The sequence below is a fragment of the Lepidochelys olivacea genome, assembly GCF_965140295.1.
Source record: "Lepidochelys olivacea isolate rLepOli2 genome assembly, chromosome: 10".
NCBI lineage: Eukaryota > Metazoa > Chordata > Testudines > Cheloniidae > Lepidochelys > Lepidochelys olivacea.
Window position 1 is genome coordinate 68,206,581 of NC_140420.1, and position 25,221 is coordinate 68,231,801.

Genomic DNA, 25,221 nt, shown 5'->3' on the forward strand with positions numbered 1-25,221 from the left:
CACTATTGTATCACAACATCCCCTTGGAATCTGGGAGCTAGTGTGGGTGCCCAAGGGACAGAGGATATGGCCAGCCAAATACAAGGTCAAAGTTGGATGGCACAGATGGTGAAAACTGTGTCAAAGGGCTTTGGCATCCACACGTAGCCCCTTACCCTACAGCACCTCCTGACGGCAGCTTTACCTCCTGCTCAGTTGCTTTACCACCGGTAGTTCTTTAGCAGCAGAAATGCTCATGTTATCTTACCTTGTGCGAGTCAGAGGAAACAGGGGTAGATGCAGTGCTTCTTGGAACAGCAATAAATTGAGCAGCAAATAGCAGTGTTCCATGCACCGCATGCAGAGTGGAATGTGCTGCCTAGAGTGATTGTTCCCATGTGCTGGCCCCCTCCAGCCAGCCATTTCCTATTTCAGATGTTACTGCATAGTTAGTGGAGAGAAAATGTTGTGCCTACAAGTGTGCTGGAACGGAGGAGAGTATAAAGCCCACTATGTCTGGCCCTGAACCCTGTTGCCAACTTTCTGTTGTTCAGCGCAGTAATTCACCACAACTCAGAAATGGCTTTAAACTGTAAATTATATGTTCCACTGATCCATTAATGAAAGAGGCTCCTTCACACATGAAATAGCTTCAAAATAAACTATTATTATTCTGTGCAGTGTTGTTGTAGCCATGTTGGTCCCAGGATATTAGAGACACAAAGTAGGTGAGGTCGTATCTTGTTGAACCAATTTTTGAACTTACACAGAGTTCTAAGAGCTCAGACTCTCTTGCCAACAGAAGTTGGTCCAATGAAAGCTATTACTTTGCCTGCCCTGTCTCTATACTATTTTTCTGTAAGTTTCCATTTAAAATATATCTATTTTGTTACAATATGTGGAAGCCACATGCACAGGAATACATTTATGTACAGAAATAATAATGTAAAAATAAAGCTTGCTTTTTAGGTCATATCCATTTTAATGCACCTTTGTGTGTGTGTGTATGTATCTGTGTATCCATATATATAAATAATTTATTTTCATAATTGCCAGTAGGTGGTGTGTGTTTTTCAGAGACATTTTTAAGTCAGTAATGCCAAATGTTTAAAGTTTGAGGTGATTTATAACAGTTCTGTGATCTTTAATGTATGATCTCAAAAACATCCTAGCTTTGAATTCAGTCCCTGATCTCATGTGAGTTAGCAGTTCTGTTTCACAAGCATCATCGCATCACTTTGAGAGGCATATTTTGATTTTCTTTTTGAAGCTTGTGGACAAACCTAACAGGAAACATTTTAAACAGATCCAACTAGCATGAGCCCTGAGATTTCAAATACATACGTTCATTAGAATGATTGGATTTGCCTCTCTAGCCAGACAATGGCTTTATCTTTGGGGTGGCCAACGTTTGATAAATGAATGCATTGTTTTAATGATTTATAAACTTAGAATTGTTCTGTCTCATAGAAGCAGTGTTGAGAGTTGCAGCAACAGCTCTCAGGAAATGGGACAATACAGCTACTGGAAATCCGATTGTGTATGTGTGTGTGTGTGTGTGTGAGAGAGAGAGAGATTGTGCTTTATAGTGGAAGAAAAGAAGTGAGCATCTGTTATAAACCAGGCCCTTGGTCAAATCTGTCACTCCTTCACCCACAGTGCTGTTACTCACTGAAAGCAACATCTGTAAAGTTGTTGCTGTTTCCCCATCTCATCAGACAGAAACAGTCATGCATTTTTTCTTCTCCCTGTGAAAGGTTACAGGGTCTCCTATGAACATGTTTCTCTTTCCCTCTGATTGGACCCCCCACCCTTCCCTGACTAACATCAAAACAACTGTTCCAGCTCAGTTAGTCTCCATTACTGCTTTAGTTGTGCCTTTGTTGGTTGTTGCTAGATTTTTTTCTTTTTTTTTTTTTTCAGTGCCGGAAAATAGGAGGGGGGAAGGAGGGGATTCTTTTTGTGGTGTAGTCTGTGTTCCCTGAAGCAAGAGGACAGGCATGACTACCAATAGGTTTGATGCATATTTATGGAGGAATCCATTACTGCTAACGACACTTTTTAATTGGGGTGCATGGGAGCAATCTCTCATTTGAGGCTCCCCGATCCATGGCTTGTGTTCACTCTGATTCATTTGGGGCCATCCCTGTTCTTGTTTGTTCGTGCTTGTTTATTCGGGGCCTGATTCTGCAGTTGTTACTTGGGCTGAGTAGCTCTTTTACTCACACAAACAGTCCCACTGAATCCACATGGACACTTTATGCAAATACTGCCCAACATGAATGATTGAGGAATCAGGCCTTCTGCTGCTTGTGCTTTTAATCAGTCCCTTCCAGGTTTCTCTCTAATTGTTTTTCTTTTCAGTATGTCTGTGTGCTGTTACAGGAAGCAAATTAGCCCAGAGGGAGATGGGTGGAGGGGAAGACATGTCTCTCAGCTGCGAATCTGAATACCTGCACAACTCAGACTTCTTCAGCAGATTAGACTCTTCTTGGCATACTCCTGGTTGTGCCCCCACTGACTTCAAGCCACAGTGGCATGAGCTGTAGTGAAAGTAGAGGGAGGGAGGGTGGAGCTCTGGGGCCTTCCCAGAAGTAGAGTTAACATAGCTCAGAAGAGTTTTGAGGAAGAGATTTCTGTCTCTCATTCATAGATTCACAGATTCTGAGGCTGTAAGGGATCATTATGATCATCTAGTCTGACCACCTGTATATCACAGGCCCAAATAATTCCTAGAACGGATCTTTTAGAAAAATACCGAATCTCAATTTAAAAATAGTCAGTGATGGAGAATCCACCATGACCCTTGGTAAATTGTTCCAATGGTTAATTACTCTCACCATTAAAAATGTATGTCTTATTTCCAGTCTAAATTTGTCTAGCTTCAACTTCCAGCCACAGGACTGTATTATACCTTTCTCTGCTAGATTGAAGAGCACATTATTAAATATTTGTTCCCTATGTAGGTACTTACAGATTGTAATTGAGTCGCCCCTTAACCTTCTCTTTGTTAAACTAAATAGATATAGAAGGCATGTGTCATAAATATAAAGGGAAGGGTAACCACCTTTCTGTATACAGTTATATAAAATCCATCCTAGTCAGAGGCAAAACCCTTTCACCTGTAAAGGGTTAAGAAGCTAAGATAACCTTGCTGGTACCTAACCCAAAATGACCAATGAGGGGACAAGATACTTTCAAATCTGGGGGGTGGGGGGGAAACAAAGGGTTCTGTCGGTCTGTGTGATGCTTTTGCAGGGAAAAGATCAGAAATGCAAGCCTTCCAACTCCTGTTAAGTTAGTAAGTAATCTAGCTAGAAAATGTGTTAGATTTTCTTTTGTTTAATAGCTGGTAAAATAAACTGTGCTGGAGGGAATGTATATTCCTGTTTTTGTGTCTCTTTGTAACGTAAGGTTTTGCCTAGAGGGATTCTCCATTTTGAATCTGATTACCCTGTAAAGTATTTACCATCCTGATTTTACCTTTACATTTACCTTTTCTTTAATTAAAATTCTTCTTTTAAGAACCTGATTGATTTTTCATTGTTCTTAAGATCTGTGTTCACCTGTACCAGTTGGTGAGAATTATTATCAAGCCTTCCCTAGGAAAGGGGGTGTAGGGCTTCGGGGGAAGACATCTACAAGTGGTCTCTTTCCCTGTTCTTTGTTTAAAACGCTTGGTGGTGGCAGCATACTGTTCAAGGACAACGCAAAGTTTGTACCGTGGGGAAGTTTTTAACCTTAGCCGGTAAGAATAAGCTTAGGGGGTCTTTCATGCAGGTCCCCACATCTGTACCCTAGAGTTCAGAGTGGGGAAGAAACCTTGACAGCATGTTTTGTAATCCTTTAATCATTGTGACTCTTCTCTGAACCCTCTCCAATTCAGTTTAAGCAGCTTGCCCTTAGACGCAGTGATCTGCAATCCCAGTGAAAAGGGAAAGTTCAGGAATATTGATTAACTTAACTGGAAAAAAAGTAGTCTAAAGTCTTCAATGGGGAAGATTTTTGTCCTGTCCTGACATGTTGGCTTGTCTGAAACTACATATATATGCAAGACCAGTAACAGAGAGCAGAATTTTGTCCCTGAAATATAATACTTTCACGGGGATGTTGGACAGAGCTCTGGTCCCTGATTTAGGGGATTTTTTCAGATTTCATTTTTCTGCAGATTGGGTGGGGGTTGTAGTTGGGATTGGTTGGGTTTCTGGTATAATGGTGATTTTGCCCTCAGTTGACAATAAAATTTAACAGTAGATAGAATAGGGTACGGATGTCATATCTGACTGCATGGGCCTGTGGCCTGCTTCTGACCCCACCCAGCTATGTATTTGAGGTCTGAGCTTCTCTAGGCAACAAATAAGCATCTAAGGCATAAGTCAAATATGGTCAGAGCCTTTTCCATCCTTCACCAATATAATTCTTGGGTGTCCTATGGTTATCAACCTACCCCCTCAGGGTGTAAATTGATTGTGTGTGTGTGTGTGTTTCTGTGGTGAAATGTGGAATTGAATTTGGTGGGGCTAGGAAATAAATCGTGCTGATTACAATAGGCATTGTGGGTATTCAGAGCCTCTGAAAATCAAGACCATCAGTGTCTCAAGTTGGGCACCCAAAATCAGAGGCCACTTTTGAAAATGTAGGCCTTAATCTCTCTGTCCTTCTATTTCTCATCTATAAAATGGGGATAACAAGATTCTCCTATCTCACAGAACTATTGTGAGGATCCATTCATTAATCTACATGAGGGACTCGGATATTACAGTGATGTAATAGAAAAGAAAAGCCTACACATATATTTAATCATTAAACAAATGAGATCAAAGGTGAGATGTTTCACAGAAGAAGTGGGTTTTGAGGAGGGATTTGCAAGAAGTACTGGGTGGTGCACAGGAAGTGGAAAACTTTCCCCAAAAAAGGAAGTGATGAGGAAAAAATAGTGTAAAGTGAAGAATAGAGGATACAAAGCCAGGACAATGTATGATTAAATGTGAAAGGGATGTTGAACGAGCAACGTGGAAATTGGATATGCTAAATATACGGATTATTTGTGTATAAATAAATTATCTATCCTTACGCGATAGCATCTCTGTTTAACATGTACATGTGTTCTTAACAATTCATCTGAGACATTATGCTTTAGAGTGACATGACACAACATGTACAGTACACTTCATACCTCCCTATCTGGATTAATGATATTCCTGGGACAGAGTGATGGTGACTTCATCTAAATTTCTACGAAGTACAGAAAGTAAAATCTGAACCAGGCAGGGCATTATTCCTGTAACAGAAACAGCTTGTCAACAAGCAGCATCATGGTAATTAACTGCAGTATTTTAAAAAAGGAGATGTTCTTCTAGGACTAAACCTGGAGTGGGATTATGGTCAGAAAAGTAGGTTTGATCTGATCCTTGCATGTAAACGAGAAGATGGGTTGACTCAGTGATGTCCCCATCAGGATGCTGCCAGAACTGGAATATGGTGCTGAGATTTTTTGTCTGGATGTAGATCTTTGCTCTGAACCAAAATGGTCAAAAATGTCATGGCAACATATATCATTGTGATATATCCACCTTCCCCACAGCATTGTCTTTCTGCCGGATGTCACGGATGTTTACAGCACTCTCCCTCCCAAATGCCCCACCCACCATTGCTTTTTTTGGGGAGGGGGACCTTCAGACCTCCAACCTCCCACTAAGCTCTTTGGGGTGCCAGCTGTTTGTTCCCTTCCACTGTCTTTTCATGGGTGCCATCAGGTCAGGCCACTGCCCTCTGAATGTATACCACCCTGCACAGGAAGCAATAGGGAGTAACACAATCCATTTCCCACTCCTAGCTTCTCCTGCTCGAACTGTGGCTACCAGGAGTCCTTGTTCAGGCAGATTTGAGAAGTACAAGTCAGTTATGCTTTGATTACAGACTCTTCAGTCCTGATGATGATGCATGAGCCAGAAAGAACCTCGCCTGACTTCTAGATCACAGGGCATTTGCCGTGCTAGCAATTAGGATAAACATCTTTGTGCAACCTCACCTTTGAGGTGCTGAGCACCCCCAGCTCTTGTTGGAGTCAGTGTAAACTGGTGTGTGTGGGGGAGAGAGGGAAGGTACTTTGCAGGTTTCAACTCTTTATACTGTAAAGTGAGCAAGTCTGAGTTATTGAAAGGCAATAAAAATGAAAGCCTCCAATGCCATTTTCAGAGTCACTTCTCAGTGACTGCCTTTAGTTGTTATTTTGGGCCATGCTGGAGGATAGCAGCTGTTCCTTGTTACTGGGGTTGGAAATTAAAACAGATATCTATTCAAATCATCTGACAATTCCAGCAAGCTTTAAAATGCTTTAAAATATAACAAAAAACATAACCAGGGCCCACAGGTCAGTACCATTTTTTTCAAAATAATCTTTAATTACTTAGTGTCTTTATTTCCTTCTTTCCCCTCCCCTAAGCTGTGTTACTTTGCTGTGCTCAAATCTCTATTACACCAAAAGGGACAAACTCCTGTCCACAATTACATCCACGTGAGCCTGTTAAAGTCAATGAGGTGGCAGGAGTGTAAAAGGACAAAATCCTAGACCAGAAAATTTCAATATTTCTAGTTTGTTATGGTGATAAATATTTGCAGAAATACTTAAGCCATGTTAACATTAACAAGGAAATGGCTTACCTGCCTCTCTTCTTTTTTCATAAGTATGGCTTTTGTTTAAATCTTCCCATTATTTTCTTCAGCTAGAGATGAAAGAAAAGTGGATTCGACTGTATCTTCAGACAGTTATGAGACTTTTTAGCATTGGAATCTGTAGTGATCATAGCTTGCATGTCAACACACAGTCCGCTATGCAAGACTTGACCCCACCCAGGCTGCCATAGTAACACTTATTCCATAATGCTTGGAAAACCTGCATTTCAGCATAAAGGAAGAAAATCAAAACTTGTATGATTCTGAACCTAATTTCAGGAAGTAAAAATGAAACTTTCTCCTTCATTTGTTGGTACAAAGAAATGCCATTTAAAAACACATATTTTTATTCCGTATTTCATAATCAGGAAAAGAATGCAGAGTTGACTTCTTCTAGCAGTCAGTTTATTCTCCTAATTATGTTGGTTTATCACTCATGCTGAAATGAATATTAACCTCCACAGTAAATGTAGCAATGTGATCTGTTCAGGAAATAGGTGGCCAGCTTTTATAAGGACACTGTTTCTTCTCTGAAGTCAGAGATTTTTCTTTCTGGGTGAGATTCACGTACTCTGGATTGCACAAAGCTCAAGTGAATGTGTGCTAGAATCCACCCTTAATACTCACTCTAACTCCAAAACTCCTCAGTGGCTTCTGTTCCAGCCTAGGGTTCCACACACCCTGGAATGAAGACAACATTATCATCTCTCTCTCTAAATCCCATCTGTTTTTATTTTTTTCAGGAGTGAGGGGGGAAATACTAAGGGTTCAGTGGGCATTGGAAAGAGCCAATTCCTTAGTATGCACTATTGATGAAATTGTTCTCTAAATGAACTCTGGTAAAGATATCATTTCCAAAATTTGAAATGAAATAATGTACATACAAGCAACACAAGATGAGTGCACATTGGGATGATAGGGCTAAATAAACAAACCAACCTTAAACGAAGCATGTGAATATCGGATTTCCAGTAAACGGAATTAATCAAACTTGAGACCGTTGCCACTAACCAGTAGGACGTGAGATCTGAAAAAGATAGCACAGGCAAGTATATGACCAGGCTTAAGATGTCATTTGCTTTGGCCGAATAACCAAAATCTTAACACTTTCCCACAATCAGTTCCAAAGGAGCATAGGATTTGCTGTGCTGTATCAGACCATTGCTCTCTTACATCTGGTATTCTTCCCCTGGCTTCCCCAGTTGAAAATTCCTGATGCCTCAGAGGAAGATTTAAAAAAAAACAACCAAAAACCCATGAACTAAGGGCAAGAACACCCTGAAGAGAGAATTCTGAGATTCCCTTTGCAGCATTTCTTCAAATCATTGTACTGGGGTGTAGGGTTTGCCCACTGGCCTCTTGCAAAATGAATAGGGGATGTTACCCCCAAACCACATCAATCTCTGGGGATCTGCTCAAGGCCCATGACTAAAAATACAGAGGACTGGAGCCCTCTCCAGCTCCATGAGGGGAGGGGGCAGGCCATGATAATGTAGGGCTAACATAAACCATAACTCCTCTTTATTACTGTCGTCTTTCACCAGTGCAATGAAGGATCAAATTCATCTGAAGTGCATAAATACAATAAGGCCCAAATTTTGAAACACTTGTGTGTTCCCACCTTAAGCATGTAAAATCATTAAAGGAGGCACATTGTGTATTTGTCCCCTTAAAATGGACATGTGCGAAAGGTACAGGTGTGTTTGAGAGTCTGGACCTAAATATTATTGTCCTCACTAAACCCCCTACACAATTGGAAGCATCTGTTCAAAAGAAAGCTGGGAATGAGCTAGCACAGGTGACGTGTACCTGCAGCATGGGGTTAAAGTTAACATACTAGGGATGGACAGCTTGTATTTCTGCTGGTTTGGCACATAAAAAAGCCTTCAGATATTTGTTCCCTCAATGCTTTTCAGAATAAATGTTCGTTTTTAAAAACTTTCAAACATGCAGTTAAAAACAAAGCAAATCTTTTTTCCTGAAATAGCCTGAAGGATAGAGCCATTGATTCTAATGAGCAGGCAGATTTGGTATTGGGGTTCTAGGTTCTCTGCATTGTTGTTTCATTGACTCATTTTGTTTCCTCCCTATCAGTAGTGGATGGCTTTAGTGATCAGCAGGGATAGGCGTGTTCGTGGCAATTTAATTCCTTGCAGATGTGGATCTGTGGTGACAAAAATTGCCTGTCGTTCTTGCAGCCTCTCAGCATCTGCTGGGGTAGAAGAGTATGTGGAACAATAACTCTCCAGCAGATGCAGAACTGTAGGGACAGTAGTGTCTGTGGTACGAAAATTTTACCAAAAAATACAGATTTGTGGAGACAGTAGCGTCTGTGTCTCACAAAACTTTCCAGCCTCTGCTGGGACAGTAATGTCTGTGTTATATAAACGTGCTCTGCATCTGCTGGGCCAGTGAGAGAGAGAGAGAGAGAGAGAGAGAGAGATGTATTGTACATGTCCAATTTTAGATGTGCAAATCTCATCTAGTGCCGGTTTCTTTTTCAGTTATTTATGCAGAGCTAAAACGAATCATCCAGTGTAGGAAGAGTTACAGGTATGGGGGAATCTTTGTACAGGAAAAACATTATCTTTCAACTACCCAGAAATACTGCTCAATTTTCTACTAGCGAAGTATTAATTATTAATGGCATCGTTCCCCTGAGCCGTCTGCTTAACTCCAATGATATTCTGGCTGCCATAAATCCTTTGGGGCATTGAGAGTTTCACAAAAGAAGTATATTTCTTCAGAACTGCCGTGTGCCCATATCCAGCATTCTGACCTAGATCCACACTTCAAACACTCTTAAATTCAGGGCTGCACACATATAGGGTTTGGGTTCAGGCCCACATCTACTTCAGACCTGGAAAAATGTCAAGAAGGACCAGTCCCAGTAGAGAGAAACTCAATTCAGAATTGAGGGATGTCATGCTATCGTAAGAAAGAGTGGCATTACAGTTGGATACACACAGGCTCAGGGGTTCCCTCCTCCCGTCCCCTGATTATATATTGTGCAGTACATTACCTAGGCTTTTTAAAATAATTTTTTGTGTGGACACCAAAACTGATGATGATCAAGTCTTATCAATTAACTCATAATCCTTCCCCATCTATATGTGACTGAACTTCAAGCTAAAGGGCAGTACTGTGGCAAGAATTAGATCCCATCAGGGAATTTGGGTCTCTATTACAGCATCCTCTTACTATTAGTAGTAGTGCAGTGTGTCTAAAGAGCTAGGCACTGTACAAACATATAACAAAGAGATGCTCTCTGCTGCCAAGTGCTTGCTCTCTAAGCAGGAATAAAGGAACCATTATATGCTGCATTTCTTGATAGACTCTTAAAGGTGGTGGGGACGAGGGAAGAAAACAAAGGTGTTTGCATGTGATATCACCATAATTGTGACCTACCATTCCAGAGAGTAAAATTGAGGAAAAGACTGAGCTCCGCATAAAAACACAGAAAATTTTTTTTTTTTCCTGTTAAAGCAAAATCTATTATTATTTATTGTACAATGCCCAAGAACATGCTAGGTGCTCTACTGATTTGGGCCCAAATCCTGCATTGGGAGAGGTAAGTGTAGACCCTCTCGTGCTTTTGGGGAACCCCTGGGCTTTCAGTGGGACTTTCTAATGGCACAGGGGCTCATGCTGGCAGCTCCCAACACAAGAGCAGGGTCTTAGAATTGTGACATTCCCCAGGGGTATCCAGGGATATGAGGCACCTCACCACTACCTGTCCTTAGCATAAAGAACCTTCTCTGTGCTTGCTGTGGATCAGCTCCCTAAAACCAATAGCCTCTGGCAACACAAGTACTGCCTTCCAGGTTTTCACAGGCCTTGCTCCCTCTATGCAGTTAGTGAAAGGCACCTGCCAATCCCAGAGCCCTCTCTGAGCATTCCTTGTCCATTCCCTTAATCACTGAACACTCACAGAACCACCAGGCCAGCAGTTCCCAAAGGAACAATATATACACCAGCTTGTAAGATTCAGCTCAGGACCAGCACTTTGCTTAACACCACAGCACTGAGGTATATTTATAGTGAAAACAAGAATAAGTTTATCATCAAATACCAGATGCAGGAGATAAAAAGGATATTGGAAACTAAAGGTTACCTATAAAACAAAATCATAACATGCTTTCTAGAGACTTGTCAAGGTTCTTTCCTCACTCTGAACTCTAGGGTACAGATGTGGGGACCTGCATGAAACCCCCCTAAGCTTATTTTTACCAGCTTAGGTTAAAACTTCCCCAAGGTACAAACTATTTTGCCTTTTGCCCTTGGACTTATTTCTGACACCACCAAGCGTCTAACAGATATATAACAGGGAAAGAGCCCACTTGGAAACGTCTTTCCCCCCAAAATCCTCCCCAAACCCTATACCCCCTTTCCTGGGGAAGGCTTGATAAAAATCCTCACCAATTTGCATAGGTGGACACAGACCCAAACCCTTGGATCTTAAGAACAATGAAAAAGCAAACAGGTTCTTAAAAAAGGAAGAATTTTAATTGAAGAAAAAAAATAAAAGAATCACCTCTGTAAAATCAGGATGGTAAATACCTTACAGGGTAATCAGATTCAAAACATAGAGAATCCCTCTAGGCAAAACCTTAAGTTACAAAAAGACACAAAAACAGGACTATACATTCCATTCAGCACAGCTATTTTATCAGCCATTTAAACAGAACAGAATCTAACGCATATCTAGCTAGATTACTTACTAAGTTCTAAGACGCCATTCCTTTTCTGTTCCTGGCAAAAGCATCACACAGACAGAGAGAGCCTTTGTTTCTCCCCCTTCCAGCTTTGAAAATATCTTGTCTCCTCATTGGTCATTTTGATCAGGTGCCAGCGAGGTTATCCTAGCTTCTTAACCCTTTACAGATAAACGGGTTTTTCCTCTGGCCAGGAGGGATTTTAAAGGTGTTTACCCTTCCCTTTATATTTATGACAACACTAAACATAATTAACAGTAACCTTCTATCTAAAAATGTTTGTTACTCAGAGTCCACTTCAGCATTTTCAACCAAGGCTGGTGGAAACCCCATTTTTCTGAATGCAAGCATGCTGTCCATTTACTTCCTAAGTGCAGTGTACCAGGGTGTCTGCTTCCAGAAATACCCCCAAAGTTTACTGTCTGTATTCTTAGACAGGATAACTCCCTGTGGTTTGCTTTTTCCTGTGTGCTGCTTCCCTTTTGACTTTAACATTGTCTTTGTTTATAACATTAACATTTAAGATTTGTCTTTGTATATAAATGGGCATCTGTTGTGTTAGCTTACAATGCTTAATTTACATCCTGACATAGAGATACACATTTCTATTTCCTATTTTGAGAAAAACTGGTTTTTCACCTTTGTTTGTGACTAATAACTGGATACAGACTTTAAAACATATTTCCAGTCTCTGTATATACGTATCTCCTTACATAGTATCTGTATATACATTAATATCATTGTGAAATATCAGTGTAACACTGGCTTTGAGACCTCGCATAACATTCTTTGGTGAATTAGAATGTACACACCAGCCTCATGAGATTTCTGTAACCTCTCTGAACCCCTTTGCCAGTTGGTATTCAGAGGTTCTTGGGTCCCAAGAATAAACCAGATTCTTTGCCCAAGGAAGTTGGAAGCTAAGTGCCTGATCCTGCACCCCTGATGTACATGTGTGCTGCCATTGATTTCAACAGGACCACACACGAGTATGGGTCTGCAGGAATGGGCCCTAAACAGACAATATACAAAGAGGGGCAGAGGGGATTCCCCCTCCCTTAGTTTTTAACCCCTTGCCAATATTATTGTTACTTTCTCCTTTACTTAAATTTACTATGCATTAATTTACTATGTTCTTCTGCTTAAACTACAATGTTCAAAGTGAAAAATGAGGAAAATGTAAAATGATGGACGCCTTTTGAAACTTGGAGAGAATTTAAAGTAAGCAGGCAACCTGGGTTGCTTGTTTATGTGTTATTGTAAAGGTGCATTTATCCTTTCAGAAGTGGTTTTCATGATTTTCACATATAATCATTTTAAGCAAAACTGTAAGTTTACAAGGCAATTACAACACCCTGACCATTGCTCTTAGCCGCGTAATGGAAAAATGAATATAAAGGAAAATACAGTATATGATTTTTTTTAAAGTGTGTGTCTCAACTTCAATCTTCTGAAACCAAATCCATGCAAGAAAACTGTTAACCTAAAGACGTTTATATATAACATATCTATGGCAGTAGGAGGATGAGAGACACAGCTCTATTTTGTTTAATGTGATTCCAAACAGATAATGTGGTAGCGTGACCATTACCAGCCCACTGCCATTCTATGGTTTGGGGATTATTTTTGCTCTTTCAGAAATTGCCCTAAAGGGTTGCTTTTAATTTGGACAAAGAGTTCTGAAAATTAAAGGAAAGTTAATTATATAAATACGGAATTCACAAAACTGAAGCAACTGCTGCGTTTCCAGTTGCTTTCTTATAGTTTATTTCCACGACAGTATAGTTTGAAAAATCTCTACACAAACCATAGTGTAAAGTGTCTGGAACCCTAAGAATAACTTATGGATACATGATTTGATAAATATTTACAGTTACAGTTGGTTAGATTCTGGGATGAGCTGTTTGTAAATATCTAGAACTGTCAAAGGGTGGAGTTGACATCATTAAAAGAAAATAAATTCTGACCCAATACTATTCTGTGATCTCACTGTTGAATGTAGGTTAATAAGCATTCAATAATAATCCTGACATAAATACTATTGCATATTTTAAGAAATGGCGAAACTTGTTTGGCTACAGATTGCTAATTGTTGCAAGCTCCTTTGTATGTGTTATGGAACTGCATACATAAATTATGAACAAAACTGCACTCTTAAATTGATTTGACTATCTGGCCCACAGTGCTAAGGATGTTCATTTGCAAGATTATTGCACAAAAACTTTTCCAGTAATTGCACTAGCGTAAAATACAGTATACATGTAGTGTTGTCTTAATATACATGTTTCAGAGTAACAGCCATGTTAGTCTGTATTCGCAAAAAGAAAAGGAGTACTTGTGGCACCTTAGAGACTAACCAATTTATTTGAGCATAAGCTTTCGTGAGCTACAGCTCAAGTGAGCTGTAGCTCACGAAAGCTCATGCTCAGATAAATTGGTTAGTCTCTAAGGTGCCACAAGTCCTCCTTTTCTTTTTAATATACATGGAGTCAGAGGGGATGGTTTAGAGGTGTAAATCTGGAATTTGAAATACCTGTTGGTTAAAGTGCCTGTATTGAGATACGGTACTGTACTCTTTCAGATGAGACTTTAAAAAATGGAATGGACATTAGATCCTAATGTTATTAATGATTTATATTTATAGGACTACCCAGATGAATTTAAGGCTCCATTGTGTGAGATGCTGTACATTTATACAGCAAGAGACAACTGCTGCCTCAAAGAGCTTACCATCTAACTAGACAAGACAAACAGCTGGAGAAAGCAAGTATTAACTCATCTTACAGATGGGAAATGGAAGCACAGAGAAGCTAAAAGGGCTGAGAATGACATTCTGTCCCCCGCACTCCCCAACGTGCTTGACCAAAATGCATCCTCCCCTCTTGTAAACTGGTTGGTTGATGCATTTACCCCAGAGGCAGGTGCTTTCCAGTAATTCCGTATGAATAGAGTTTTTGTGCTTTAGCATTTTATGGTATGAAATATGCACATCAAAAATATTTTCGTTTAGTGTCTTTGGTTATTTTAAGGGACTGAATTGACCCTGAACAGTACCTTGCATTCATAGAAGAATGAGGATCCACATTAATCTTATATATTTTGGTCACTACCATACAAGCACACAACCGTATGAATTCCAGATTCCATAGAACCCTGTTGAATCTCCCCACTCTCTCCGTGTAGCCATGTTCAAATGCACATCAGTGTAACTTTTTTCTCCCTTAGTAGATTACTCTCAAATGTTTCCTGCAACAGTATAAAAGAAATAATGCTCAAGATCCAGGATCTTTCCCTGGGATTCATGGCAGGCGAGAAACACTGTCTCGTAATTAGTCCCCAGAAAATGACCTGCACTAGACGTATCAAAATCATTCTGCAGAGAAGGCTGAACTAATTTGAGTTTGTGGACTCAGGGTAAAAACTAAAATTAGAGCCATTTCAAACCCTAGTTTGACTGAGAGTAGAATATGCGCTTTAGAGGGGGCAGATAAGCCTAGAGTTGACTGTTTTTCTTTTCCCTATTATGTGGGGCAGGAAAGGCTAGTAACAAAACATTTCTCTCTCACCTTTGGGCAGGAGCCCAGTCAGAGAGCAGGCTCAGCCCATGCTGGAAAAAATGCAAGGATTACACAATGATGAAAGAAATCACATAAAAATGCAAAGAACAGGTGACATCCCAGGCACTAGTCTAGTATCTCTTTATGAGCGATCCTTTCGCTTATGCTACTATGTGAAACCTTAAAAGTCAGGGAAAAGGAAAAGCACTGCAGGATTTCACTGCTAATACCAATTCACCTTTTTGAACTAACTGCTGTTCCACCCCCTTGTATATGCCACTATTCAGCCCCCGATATGTGGAGAATCATTTCACCTCCGTACTTCGGTTTGTGTTTCAGTTTCGCTATCTATAAAATAGGGATAGTACTTCCCTACCTCACAGAGATACTGATCTTTCATCTATGTAAAGCACTTTGAGCTCCTGGGGTGAAGAGCCTTACAGAAGAGAAAAGTATTGTTTTTATTTGCTATTACTAGCAAATTATTGTATGGATGCATTATTAGCAAATGTCTGGTTCATCCTGTTTATCTCACAGTGTCTAAAAAGATGTCTAATACTGAAATAGCTAAGAAGTTTAGGGAACCTTGAGGAGATCTTATAAGAAATGTCTTTATCTATGCATTTTTTTTTTCCTATGAAACCCATCACTGGTATCCATAGCAGTGAATAACAAATGTGTAAAATAAGCAATCTCTTGAATGGGAGTGTTTCGAACATGTCATGAAACCCAGGGAAAGATCCTGGATCCTGATCATTATTTCATTTTTACTGTGGTCAATAAAATTGATTGTTAATCAATCAGGCCATGGGAGTGGGACAGGCACTGTAGAAGGTTCATCTTCGAAGTATGTCCTTGCTAGAAAACAGGCCATTGGAGCTTTGCTATAAAACATGCAAACATCCTGAGGAAATGACAGCAATTTGCAATAAACCCTAGGTGTAAACAATTACCTGTGACTTGTTACACTTATTTGTACAGGCAGCTGGCTAAACAGACACACTACTTACACGTCTGTGCCCAACAAACGCAACACTGGAAAACAATTACTAGTCAATTTCCCTGAAGTCAGAAAAAAGTCAGTCTTGTGCTACGTGACAGCTGGCAAGGAAACTGGGTGAGCAAATGTGGGTGCCTATAGATGTATTTTACAAAAACTGAAGGATAAAAATAAGTAAGTGAATGGTGGCATTTTTCTGAGAACAGTGACACTTTTCTGGCCATCCACCATCAGATCTTGAAGCCTAATAAGGTACTAGGTGGATATGATGCTTTAGTGACTGGTCAGGGTGAGACCCTAGGGCAGGACTTGAGCACAAAGCAACCAAATCAAACAGGGAGACACTGAAAGAGATAATGCAAACATGTCTCTAGCAATTCCAACAGATCATCGTCCAAGGGGCAGGCAGACACAATATGCTTTGCTTTCAATTTGCCTTTCCAGGCACTATTTTACCTATTTGCATTTTGCCATGTTTGGTGTTTTCCTTCCAGTTTGATTCTATTAAATAGAAATGTTAAAATTACAGGGCCAAGCCACTTCATAAATATTTACCAGTCACACTGTAGACCGTAAATGATTGGCTTTACCCCTGCATGATAATGAACAAGTAGAAGGATGATTGATGAAGAAAGCGTGGTTTTATTTGTGACTCATACAGCACACACTGACACTTGTATAACAATAATCTCATAAAGTACAAGATGCACAAACTCCATGAGATTGTCAGGATAGGCCGGGATGGCGTCTTGGAGAAGCAGCTATTCCTTCCAACTGCTGTACCGGTAGGGCATTTTTTTGTGCTTGTTGTGCTGTTCTATTCCAAGGGGCATTTGTTCTTAAACCTCATGATCCAAATCATTAGGATGGAGAAGAGGCCCTTTGCGGGCACGGTGGCCCATTCCTGTGTGAGGTCTGTCTCCGTGTGGGCCACATTTCTCCTCCTAGGAGCCATCTCACTGCAAATATTGCATCCCTTTCCCCTCCATAGGGCATAGGACTGTGATCTCCTTCTCCTCAGGTGGCTCATAGTGTGGGCGCCGCACTCCTCTCCTCTGTCGCACTAAGGTCACTGCAAATAAACATCCGTTTTAAAAATTCTACTTTGAAGAAGTGTCCAGTAGAACCTCAGTAATGTGCAAACCAGTCCAGTCTGCAGACCAGCAAGCGTCAAGGTGGCCAGCTCTTTGCCCTTCCCAAAGCGATGCACCCCAGGGCTGATGGGGGAGCTCTCACAGCAGGTATCCTGGGTAGGCAGTAGGCACCCAGGCTGGAGTACTCCCTCCCCAGGAAGGCTGTGACTGGGCATGGTTCCCCCTTTGCCCTCCCCAGGGGTTTTGGGGCCCTATACTCCTCCATGGGGGCTGTGTCTCAGGGGAGGCGCTGCACTCCTGCCCTATCAGTACTAAGCCCACGCAGAGGGGTGTGTCTCTTGTGGGTGCTTTCCCCTACCCTGGGGTGTGTGGCTGGTAGGTGCTCCACCTCCTTGCTGGGGGGGGCGGGGGGGTCTATCTCTCTTAGGGTGCTATGCCCCGCAGCCCCTCCAACCTGGAATCTCCCTAAAATGCTGTGATCCCTCCCTGGGGGCTCTCACTTCAGGCGCTGCGCCCGCTCTGTGGGGAATCCCGCGGGAGGTGCCTTGTTCCCACCCTGGGGAGCGCGGGCCCCTCCCGGAGAGGGGCGCGCTCCAGCAGCTGCCCTGGAGGAGCCGCGCCGCGCCGCGCTGACAGCTCCTCACTCGCCGCCGGCTCGCGCTGTCTGCGGGGAGCGCGGCAGGAGTCGGCTCATCCCTAACCCTATCGTGGAAGCCCAGTGCGCATGGCGGAGCAGCGCCAGCCGAGCGGGGGGGCGCAGGCGCAAAGCCAGCCGGTCCGAGTAGGCAGCGGGCTGCGCTCTTCTGTCTGCTCGGCATATTCGCAGCCGCGCTGGGACTCTTTGTACTGAAACGACCGGCAACATCAGACCTACCTGGGAATTTGGGCTGCAGCCCTGTTGCAAGCGGAGTTTTCTACCGTGAGATGTTGCCGCACCGGGGCTGTTCCTATTAACTAGCTTGGAGGAGTGCAATGCAATATATTTCCCCTCCGGTGTGAAATCGACTGTTGTCTCTTTCCTCTGTTGTTGTTGCATTGCAGTATGAGTCTGTTGTGTGATTAGTACCCGTTTAGCAGCCAGCGCACGGTGTAAAGGACGATTGCATTGTTCTCCTTAGTGGCTGGCTTTCAGCTTCTGCTGTCACACCCCCTTGCCCTGAGTCTCTCTGCCATTGATGAGTGTGAAACTCACTCAGTGGCTGCTTTCCGCCCGGGGAAACGTTTCATCAACCAATGCAATGCACACAACTGGCTGCTGTACAATAACCCACCCCCACCAAGAAGCACCTTTAACTAAGGGATTTATGAGCAGACGGGAAAAAAAACGTGGGTTCCTTTTTGGAAGGTGGGTGTGTGGAAGATGGTCCATTAGGTTAATCGACCTCCGGGCCGGCCTTTTGTACAGTCGATTAAAACTAAAGTCGGTCTCTTTAACAAAATAATTAACACACAGGAAAGGGAAATGTGGGGAAAGTGATGCATGCAAGGTTGAGCCATACAAACCAGTGTCGAGAGTCTTTATTGTTCTGCATTAGACAACAAAGAGAGGAGTTTGCCTGGAGGGGCGGAGGAAGAAGAGGGAGTGGGTCAACCAACCTAATGCCGGCCCCTCTGCACTGTGCCTGTCCAATCGCCTCACACAGCGATAGTGTCAGTAGCATTGTGCTGTCAGCTCTTGCCGCTTACGCGGCGGCTCCCTGATCCCCCCCCCCCCACGCCCCCCTCCAGTGCTGTCTGGCTGCAGCAGTAGGTCAGACCGAGGAGGGGAGAAGAGGAAAAAACGCTGAGTGAGTGGAGTGGAGTCTGGGAGGGGCTCCTTAAAGAAACGCTGCCATCGCTTGGCATTGTGGCCAGCAAGGAACTCAAGGGGGGGAAATCATCGGAGCTCCTCTCGCTGTTCTTCCCCCCACCCCACCCCCAGCCAAAAAAAACTTCGGGGGGGAGTCGTGGGGGGGGGTGCTGAAAACATCTTATAAACCGGATTGCACTGAAAAAAAAAAGATACAAAATATACAAGCAAAAGGCAACTGATCCCCGGTCTCCAGCACTCGCCTTCCCTCCCTTTCCTCCTCTCCTGCTGGCCATCTGCCTTGGGTTTTCCTTTGTGTCTGATCTTTTACTACTGAACCGAGTGCAGGAGGAGGAGGAGGGTGGAACACACACCGGGACTATGCCCAGCTCGCTTTTTGCAGACATGGAGAGGAACGGGAGCGGCGGTGGCGGAGGAGGTGGTGGAGGGGGAGAGACCCTGGATGACCAAAGAGCCCTTCAGATAGCCCTGGATCAGCTCTCCCTGCTGGGGCTGGATAACGACGAGACGAGCTCCATCTACGACAACGAGCCTCGGAAAAAGAGCGTGAACATGACAGAATGCGTCCCGGTGCCCAGCTCCGAGCATGTCGCTGAGATAGTGGGGAGGCAAGGTGGGTAACTGTATGTGAGTGTGTGTGAAAGATTTTCTCCCCTCCATGCTGGCTGGTCCGTGTCTGAGATGCGACACTGGCTGTCCCCGGTAAAGCTGCAGTGTTATTATGGCCAGTACTAGGTTTCCCCACAGACAAAGAAAGTGCAGTAGACGTGGTGCTTCTGAGGCGCAGTATGCATCAATTTCAAGATGCACTTTCACCGACCAGCAAAAATAAAACCCGTCTTTTTCTCCTTGCACGAAAGAGAAAGCTCAGTGGCAAATGCACTGAAAAAATCGGAGTCTTGATCTCCCCACAAATTTAGAAATCACGGGGTTTTTTAAAACAAGGAACAAATGGAGTGGGGAAGTGGAACAATAGGATTGGAATAAAGCATCCGCATTGGGGAATCTGGCTCATTCAGCACAGCGACTGCTTCCTACCTTCTTTAACGAATAAAGAAAAAAAAAACCCATGATCCCCCCCCCCCCGGAGGAATGTGTTTAGCAGGAGGGTGGAATTACTAATTTATTTTTGTGGGGCGGGGGCTGCTTATTTTTGCTTGTCCAGTTTCACTGCACACGAATTGTTTTTATTGAGTTGAACCGCACGTTGTATGGATTTGGTCAGTTGCACTGCAAACATGTTGTTGGCCAACTGCAATATGTGTTGGGGGGTGTATCAGGGCTGGGCTTGCGAAGTAAATGCCATTTATAACCTGATGGGGGGCGGTTTTTTCCCTCTCTGGCTGCACCCCCATAATGGCTTGTAACCTACTTTTCTCTCCGCTTCCACCTCTCGTTCCCAGGTTGTAAAATCAAAGCTCTGCGGGCAAAGACCAACACCTACATCAAGACCCCGGTTCGCGGGGAGGAGCCGCTCTTTGTTGTGACGGGCAGAAAGGAAGATGTGGCCATGGCCAGGAGGGAGATCATCTCGGCGGCCGAGCATTTCTCCATGATCCGAGCCTCCAGGAACAAGAACACCGCTCTGAACGGCACCGTCCCGGGGCCCCCTAACCTGCCCGGCCAGACCACCATCCAAGTGCGGGTGCCTTACCGGGTGGTGGGGCTGGTGGTGGGGCCCAAGGGGGCCACGATCAAGCGCATCCAGCAGCAGACCCACACTTACATCGTGACCCCGAGCCGGGACAAGGAGCCGGTCTTCGAGGTGACGGGCATGCCGGAGAACGTGGACCGCGCCCGGGAGGAGATCGAGGCGCACATCGCCATGCGCACCGGGGGCATCATCGAGCTCACGGACGAGAACGACTTCCACGCCAACGGCACGGACGTGGGCTTCGAGCTGAACGGGCCGGGCAGCCTGTGGAGCAAGCCCACCCCGCCCAGCATCACCCCCAGCCCGGGCCGCAAGCCCTTCTGCAGCTACCGCAACGACAGCTCCAGCTCGCTGGGCAGCGCCTCCACCGACTCCTACTTCGGGGGCGGCGGCGGCGGCGGCAGCGCCCGGCTGGCCGACTACAGCCCGCCCAGCCCGGCCCTCAGCTTCACCCACAACGGCAACAACAACAACAACAGCGTGTACGGCGGGGAGGCGCTCTCCTCCCCGGACTGCTGCGCCGAGCTGCCCTTCGACTCCCCGCCCGGCTTCGACCTGGCCCCCGCCCCGCCGCCCGGCGCCCCCCTGCTCTGGTCCCAGTTCGAGCGCGGCCCCGCCGCCGCCGCCGCCCCCCCTCCGTCCTCGCCCGCCTTCCCGGCCGCGGCTCCCTCCAACGCCAACCTGGCGCTGCTGGTGAGCACGCAGAGGCGGGGCGGCGCGGCCCCGCCCCCGGCCCGGCTCTCCCCGCCCCTGCATGGCAGCGGGGGCGGGGCGGAGCATCCCCTGGCCCGGCGAGTGCGCAGCGACCCCGGCGGGGGAGGGGGGCGCCTGCTCTCCTCCGCCTCCTACCCTCTGTACGCCAACGGGCTGGGCGCGCACCTGCCGGGCCTCCCCTCCGACTCCTCGGCCTCCTCCTCCTCCTCGTCCAGCTCTTCCTCCAGCTCCTCGTGCTCTTCCTCCGGCATGAGGCGGAAAGGCAGCCGCGACTGCTCCATCTGCTTCGAGAGCGAAGTGATCGCCGCCCTGGTCCCCTGCGGCCACAACCTCTTCTGCATGGAGTGCGCCAACCGCATCTGCGAGAAGACGGAGCCCCAGTGCCCCGTCTGCCACAGCGCAGTTACTCAGGCCATCCGTATATTTTCCTAAAAAAAAAAAAAGGGTCACAAACGCAGAGCCCGGGTCTGTACTGCGTGGTGTCCCGATTAGCTTTTAAAGCTGCAGTATCCGCACATTTGAAAAGGGACCTAACTTGCAGGATTACTTTTGCATTGAGTGTACTGTAGCGTAGGGTGGGTTAGGGGGATATTTGTAACCTCTGATGCATGCTATAAATAATAACGAACGACTACATTCTAGTACTAGACTAGTTTTTACACTGTACTTTAATACGAAGCTTCTAAGACTTTTTTATTTTATTTTATTTTAAAGTAGAAAATGCTTATGATGATGATAATGATGGTGTGTGGACTGTTAGTAAAACGTGCTGGTAGTTCCTAGAATGCTTATTACAAAATAATTAAATCTATGGTGGATACTTTTTTGAATGTTCTTGAAAGGGCAAGAAGTTCCTGTGAAAACCATGATACTGCAGCTTTATCAAAGTAAAAAGAAACTGTAACATATCTCTTATATATATTAAAAAAACGTTTAAAGGTTTTAAAGATAAATTGCATTAATACAGATTGAAGTATTTTATTCTTTTTTGACTTGAAAAATTATATTTCATATTGCAAAGATGTTTACAAGTATTTTAATTTAAGTTCAGTGAACTTTTTGTAGCTGGGTTAAATCTTTTTTATTTTAGTATGGCCTTATGGCAAAGAACACTGTATTATTTTAATATCACACAGTTGTGGACGGAATTACAAACCATAAAATGTGTAATGCTTTGAACAGTATTCTGTTGGGATGGAGATTTTATAGGTTCAGAAAAAAATCTTTTAAATCTGCTTCACCCAGCATATTTTCTATTCAGTGATATAAAGCATATTTTATTCTATATTATTACAAAAATTGAAATGTATAAACACATGTCAAAAGGAACTGTTGAAGCTTTCTAACATTTGTATAAATAGAATTCAGTGGAAATTACAAAAATTCTGTTGCACCACTATAGTTTTAGTATTTCTATTTTAATACATTTGTTTACCACTTGTTTATGTATATGTAGGTGACGTTACTTGAGCTTAAATGTACTTTACGGAGCAAAGTTTAAAAACAAAGTATATTTTATTTTATGATAAAGGGCCTTTAACCTCATGGTCAAATACTAATATTATATTTGCTGAGACAAGATTTGAAATTGTATCAAGAGTTTTATTTTTCTGACATTTAAAGTTCTACATAATAAAGGTAAAACTTAAGTAATGGTGCTACTTCATGTTTTTTTAAGTATTTCTATATAAATAAAATAAAATATTACAGAAAAAATAGCTTGTGTGGTGATTTGATTGGGCATGAGTAGAGATTGGACTTAAATTTATTTTTCTCACTTATAATGAAACAAGTTCAGAGTTTTAAACATGTCATATTAATATTACTGGAAACCTTTACTTTGTGAAGGCTTCCAGAATAATCTTTCCATTGAAAATGCCTCATGCCACTTATTTGAAGAGGAGAGTTGATTTATATTTTTAGTCTGTAGGTTATCCACAAAAAGTTGGAGAAAAGTATCTTTTCAAGTGTTATTTTTTTTAATAATGAAAATACTTATAATTTCAGAATAACTGCTGTATTTAGCAAATTCATGGAAATGCAAATTATTTATATCTTAAACTTTACTTCTATTTGCTAATCTAAAGCCAGGTAACATGAGAGACTCCTTTGTTGTGATACATTGATAAAGGGCTAAATCCTGCAAACTCTTACTCCTAAGAGTAATTCCAGTATTTCCAGGATCAGACCCTGAATGACAAAATATTTTCTTGAGCAGAAGAAGGGTTTTAAATCAGGATCTTTTCCTAAATTCCTGAAACTGCTTCCTGGTATTTGGTGATTGTGGTGCAGGCTAATTGGTGTTGACAAGTTTATTTGAATAAACAAATTATTGCTTTGTAAAGTTTGTTGACTTTTAACAATGCAAACTTGTGGCATAAGAGTGAAGAAAGTATACAAGTTTCCTGACTTAATCAGCAAAGCCAGACATGTAAACGTTGCAGCATTTTTGTATTGATTGTATCCAAACTGTTTACCTGAACTTGGTGCAGAACCCATGTTTGAGCATGTTTTGTATAGCAGACATGGCTACATTTTAAATGATTGTTTTCAAATAGGCCAAAGCACCTTTGTAGCAGGATAGCAAAAAACCTGTAACATAGTTTATGTGCTGGACTTTTTATTTTACATAATTACCTTTTTATTCCATAACTGTCCTGATTTCTTTTATGCAGCCCATTTCTTCTGTGAAATGTTTGGTGGTTCTGGTGCGTGTGTGTTTATTTTAACATTTCCTCGGGACAGTTATGCTGGGGTAAAAAACAATGATCAGGGAGAAGGATTTGGGGATACAGGGTATTTGAGCCATCCCCCGTGTATATTTTCAAATACTCTAAAACTTTGGAAAAATGGAGACTTGAAAGGATTATTGTTTAGGCCCAAAGTGTAGGTTTTCTCAATGACAGGTTTTAGAAAATATAATATAAATGTTTAAAATAGTCAATTTGCTGTTTGGATTTAAAATCCTTTCCACAGTGTTTGGGCCCTGTGTGTGCTAGTGTATGTGAGTCAGAAAGTGTGAAAATGCTTATAAAGAAAAGTGAATCTGATCAGTCCGTGTAATTTTCCAACCAAAATGAAATAAGTAATTAAAAAACAAAACTATGTTTACTTAAATATTACAGTGCAACAATCAATGATTTTATCAATTATACTTTTATCTTTCTTTAATGACCAGCACTTGCATTGCAGGTCACGAAGTTCGTACTGACCTGGCCAGTATGACAGGCTCATCATTTAACACAGATTAACTTGATTCCCTCTCCTTCCCATCTAACTAAATGTAACCAGGCTTACCTTCAACATCCACCTTGCAGGATTTATTTTGTAATTTTCTTCATCAAATCTATTGTAGGTAAAACAAAGGAAATCCTGTGTTTATGGCTAAGATCCCCTTTTTGGCTTCCTTGCAATATTTCCAGGGTCTGGAGATGTAGATGAGCTGGTTTTAGCCCACAAAAGCTTATGCCCAAATAAATTTGTTAGTCTCTGAGGTGCCACCAGGACTCCTCGTTTTTGCATGTTCTATGTGTGTGTGCCATTTTGAAGAGGGATCATGTCCCTTTGCAATGCCCACAGCACCGACAGTGACCATGTGTTAATTTCTCTTCAACAATCACTTTATTTTGGGGAGGGACTAGTCTGGATTATCCTCATTTAGCCATGGGATGATGTCCTATCTCTCAAATGTGTGCATTGACAGCAGCAGGAGCTATGGAGGCAGTAGCTCTTCTGCATCCTATGTTGGCAGCCTCAGCAGTCTCTTGTCTTAAGCAGTTCTACCATCAGTTCTCCATGCCTGCTAACAGCTTCTGGGCATAACTCACAGGTGGAGGCAGTCTCTGAGGCATAATAGCATGTACAGTGTTCACTCTATTATGTGTTGATCCTTGTTAGTTTTTGTGCCCGAAACACACATCCTCTGCTTGTTGTTTAAAATCCATGCTCATAGGCTAGTATAGCCCCCACTGTGTGTTAGCAAAGATTCGGCAGAGAATGACATGCAGATGACCTGTGTACTGC

The 25,221-nt window shown here is 43.0% G+C and overlaps 1 protein-coding gene and 2 long non-coding RNA genes across 4 annotated transcripts; 1 reads left to right on the top strand and 2 right to left on the bottom strand.

Annotated features, from left to right (window-relative positions):
- Window positions 1-6,646: 6,646 nt before the first annotated feature.
- Window positions 6,647-12,039, bottom strand: LOC311527850. 2 transcript variants are annotated; one of them, XR_014713463.1, is made up of 4 exons: window positions 11,376-12,039; window positions 7,594-7,681; window positions 7,282-7,335; window positions 6,647-6,704 (listed from the first exon to the last, which is right to left on the bottom strand). It is a non-coding gene; the product is annotated as an uncharacterized lncRNA (long non-coding RNA). The 2 variants fall into 2 exon arrangements; XR_014713464.1 differs by lacking the exon at window positions 6,647-6,704 and having other exon boundaries at window positions 7,062-7,335.
- A 4,509-nt stretch (window positions 12,040-16,548) lies between these two features.
- On the bottom strand, window positions 16,549-18,188 carry LOC311527659. Its single transcript, XR_014713410.1, has 2 exons — window positions 17,895-18,188; window positions 16,549-16,998 (listed from the first exon to the last, which is right to left on the bottom strand). It is a non-coding gene; the product is annotated as an uncharacterized lncRNA (long non-coding RNA).
- A 613-nt stretch (window positions 18,189-18,801) lies between these two features.
- On the top strand, window positions 18,802-22,769 carry MEX3B (mex-3 RNA binding family member B). The gene is made up of 2 exons (XM_084641866.1): window positions 18,802-19,443; window positions 20,234-22,769. The coding sequence occupies exons 1-2, from the start codon at window positions 19,191-19,193 to the stop codon at window positions 21,628-21,630; spliced, it is 1,650 nt and encodes a 549-aa protein (XP_084497992.1). The 5' UTR covers window positions 18,802-19,190; the 3' UTR covers window positions 21,631-22,769.
- Window positions 22,770-25,221: the final 2,452 nt, after the last annotated feature.

Coding starts and splice junctions, on each gene's coding strand:
- MEX3B (XM_084641866.1), top strand. CDS start 19,191: ATGCCCAGCTCGCTTTTTGCAGACATGGAGAGGAACGGGAGCGGCGGT. Junction 19,444..20,233: donor TGAGATAGTGGGGAGGCAAG/GTGGGTAACTGT, acceptor TCTCGTTCCCAG/GTTGTAAAATCAAAGCTCTG.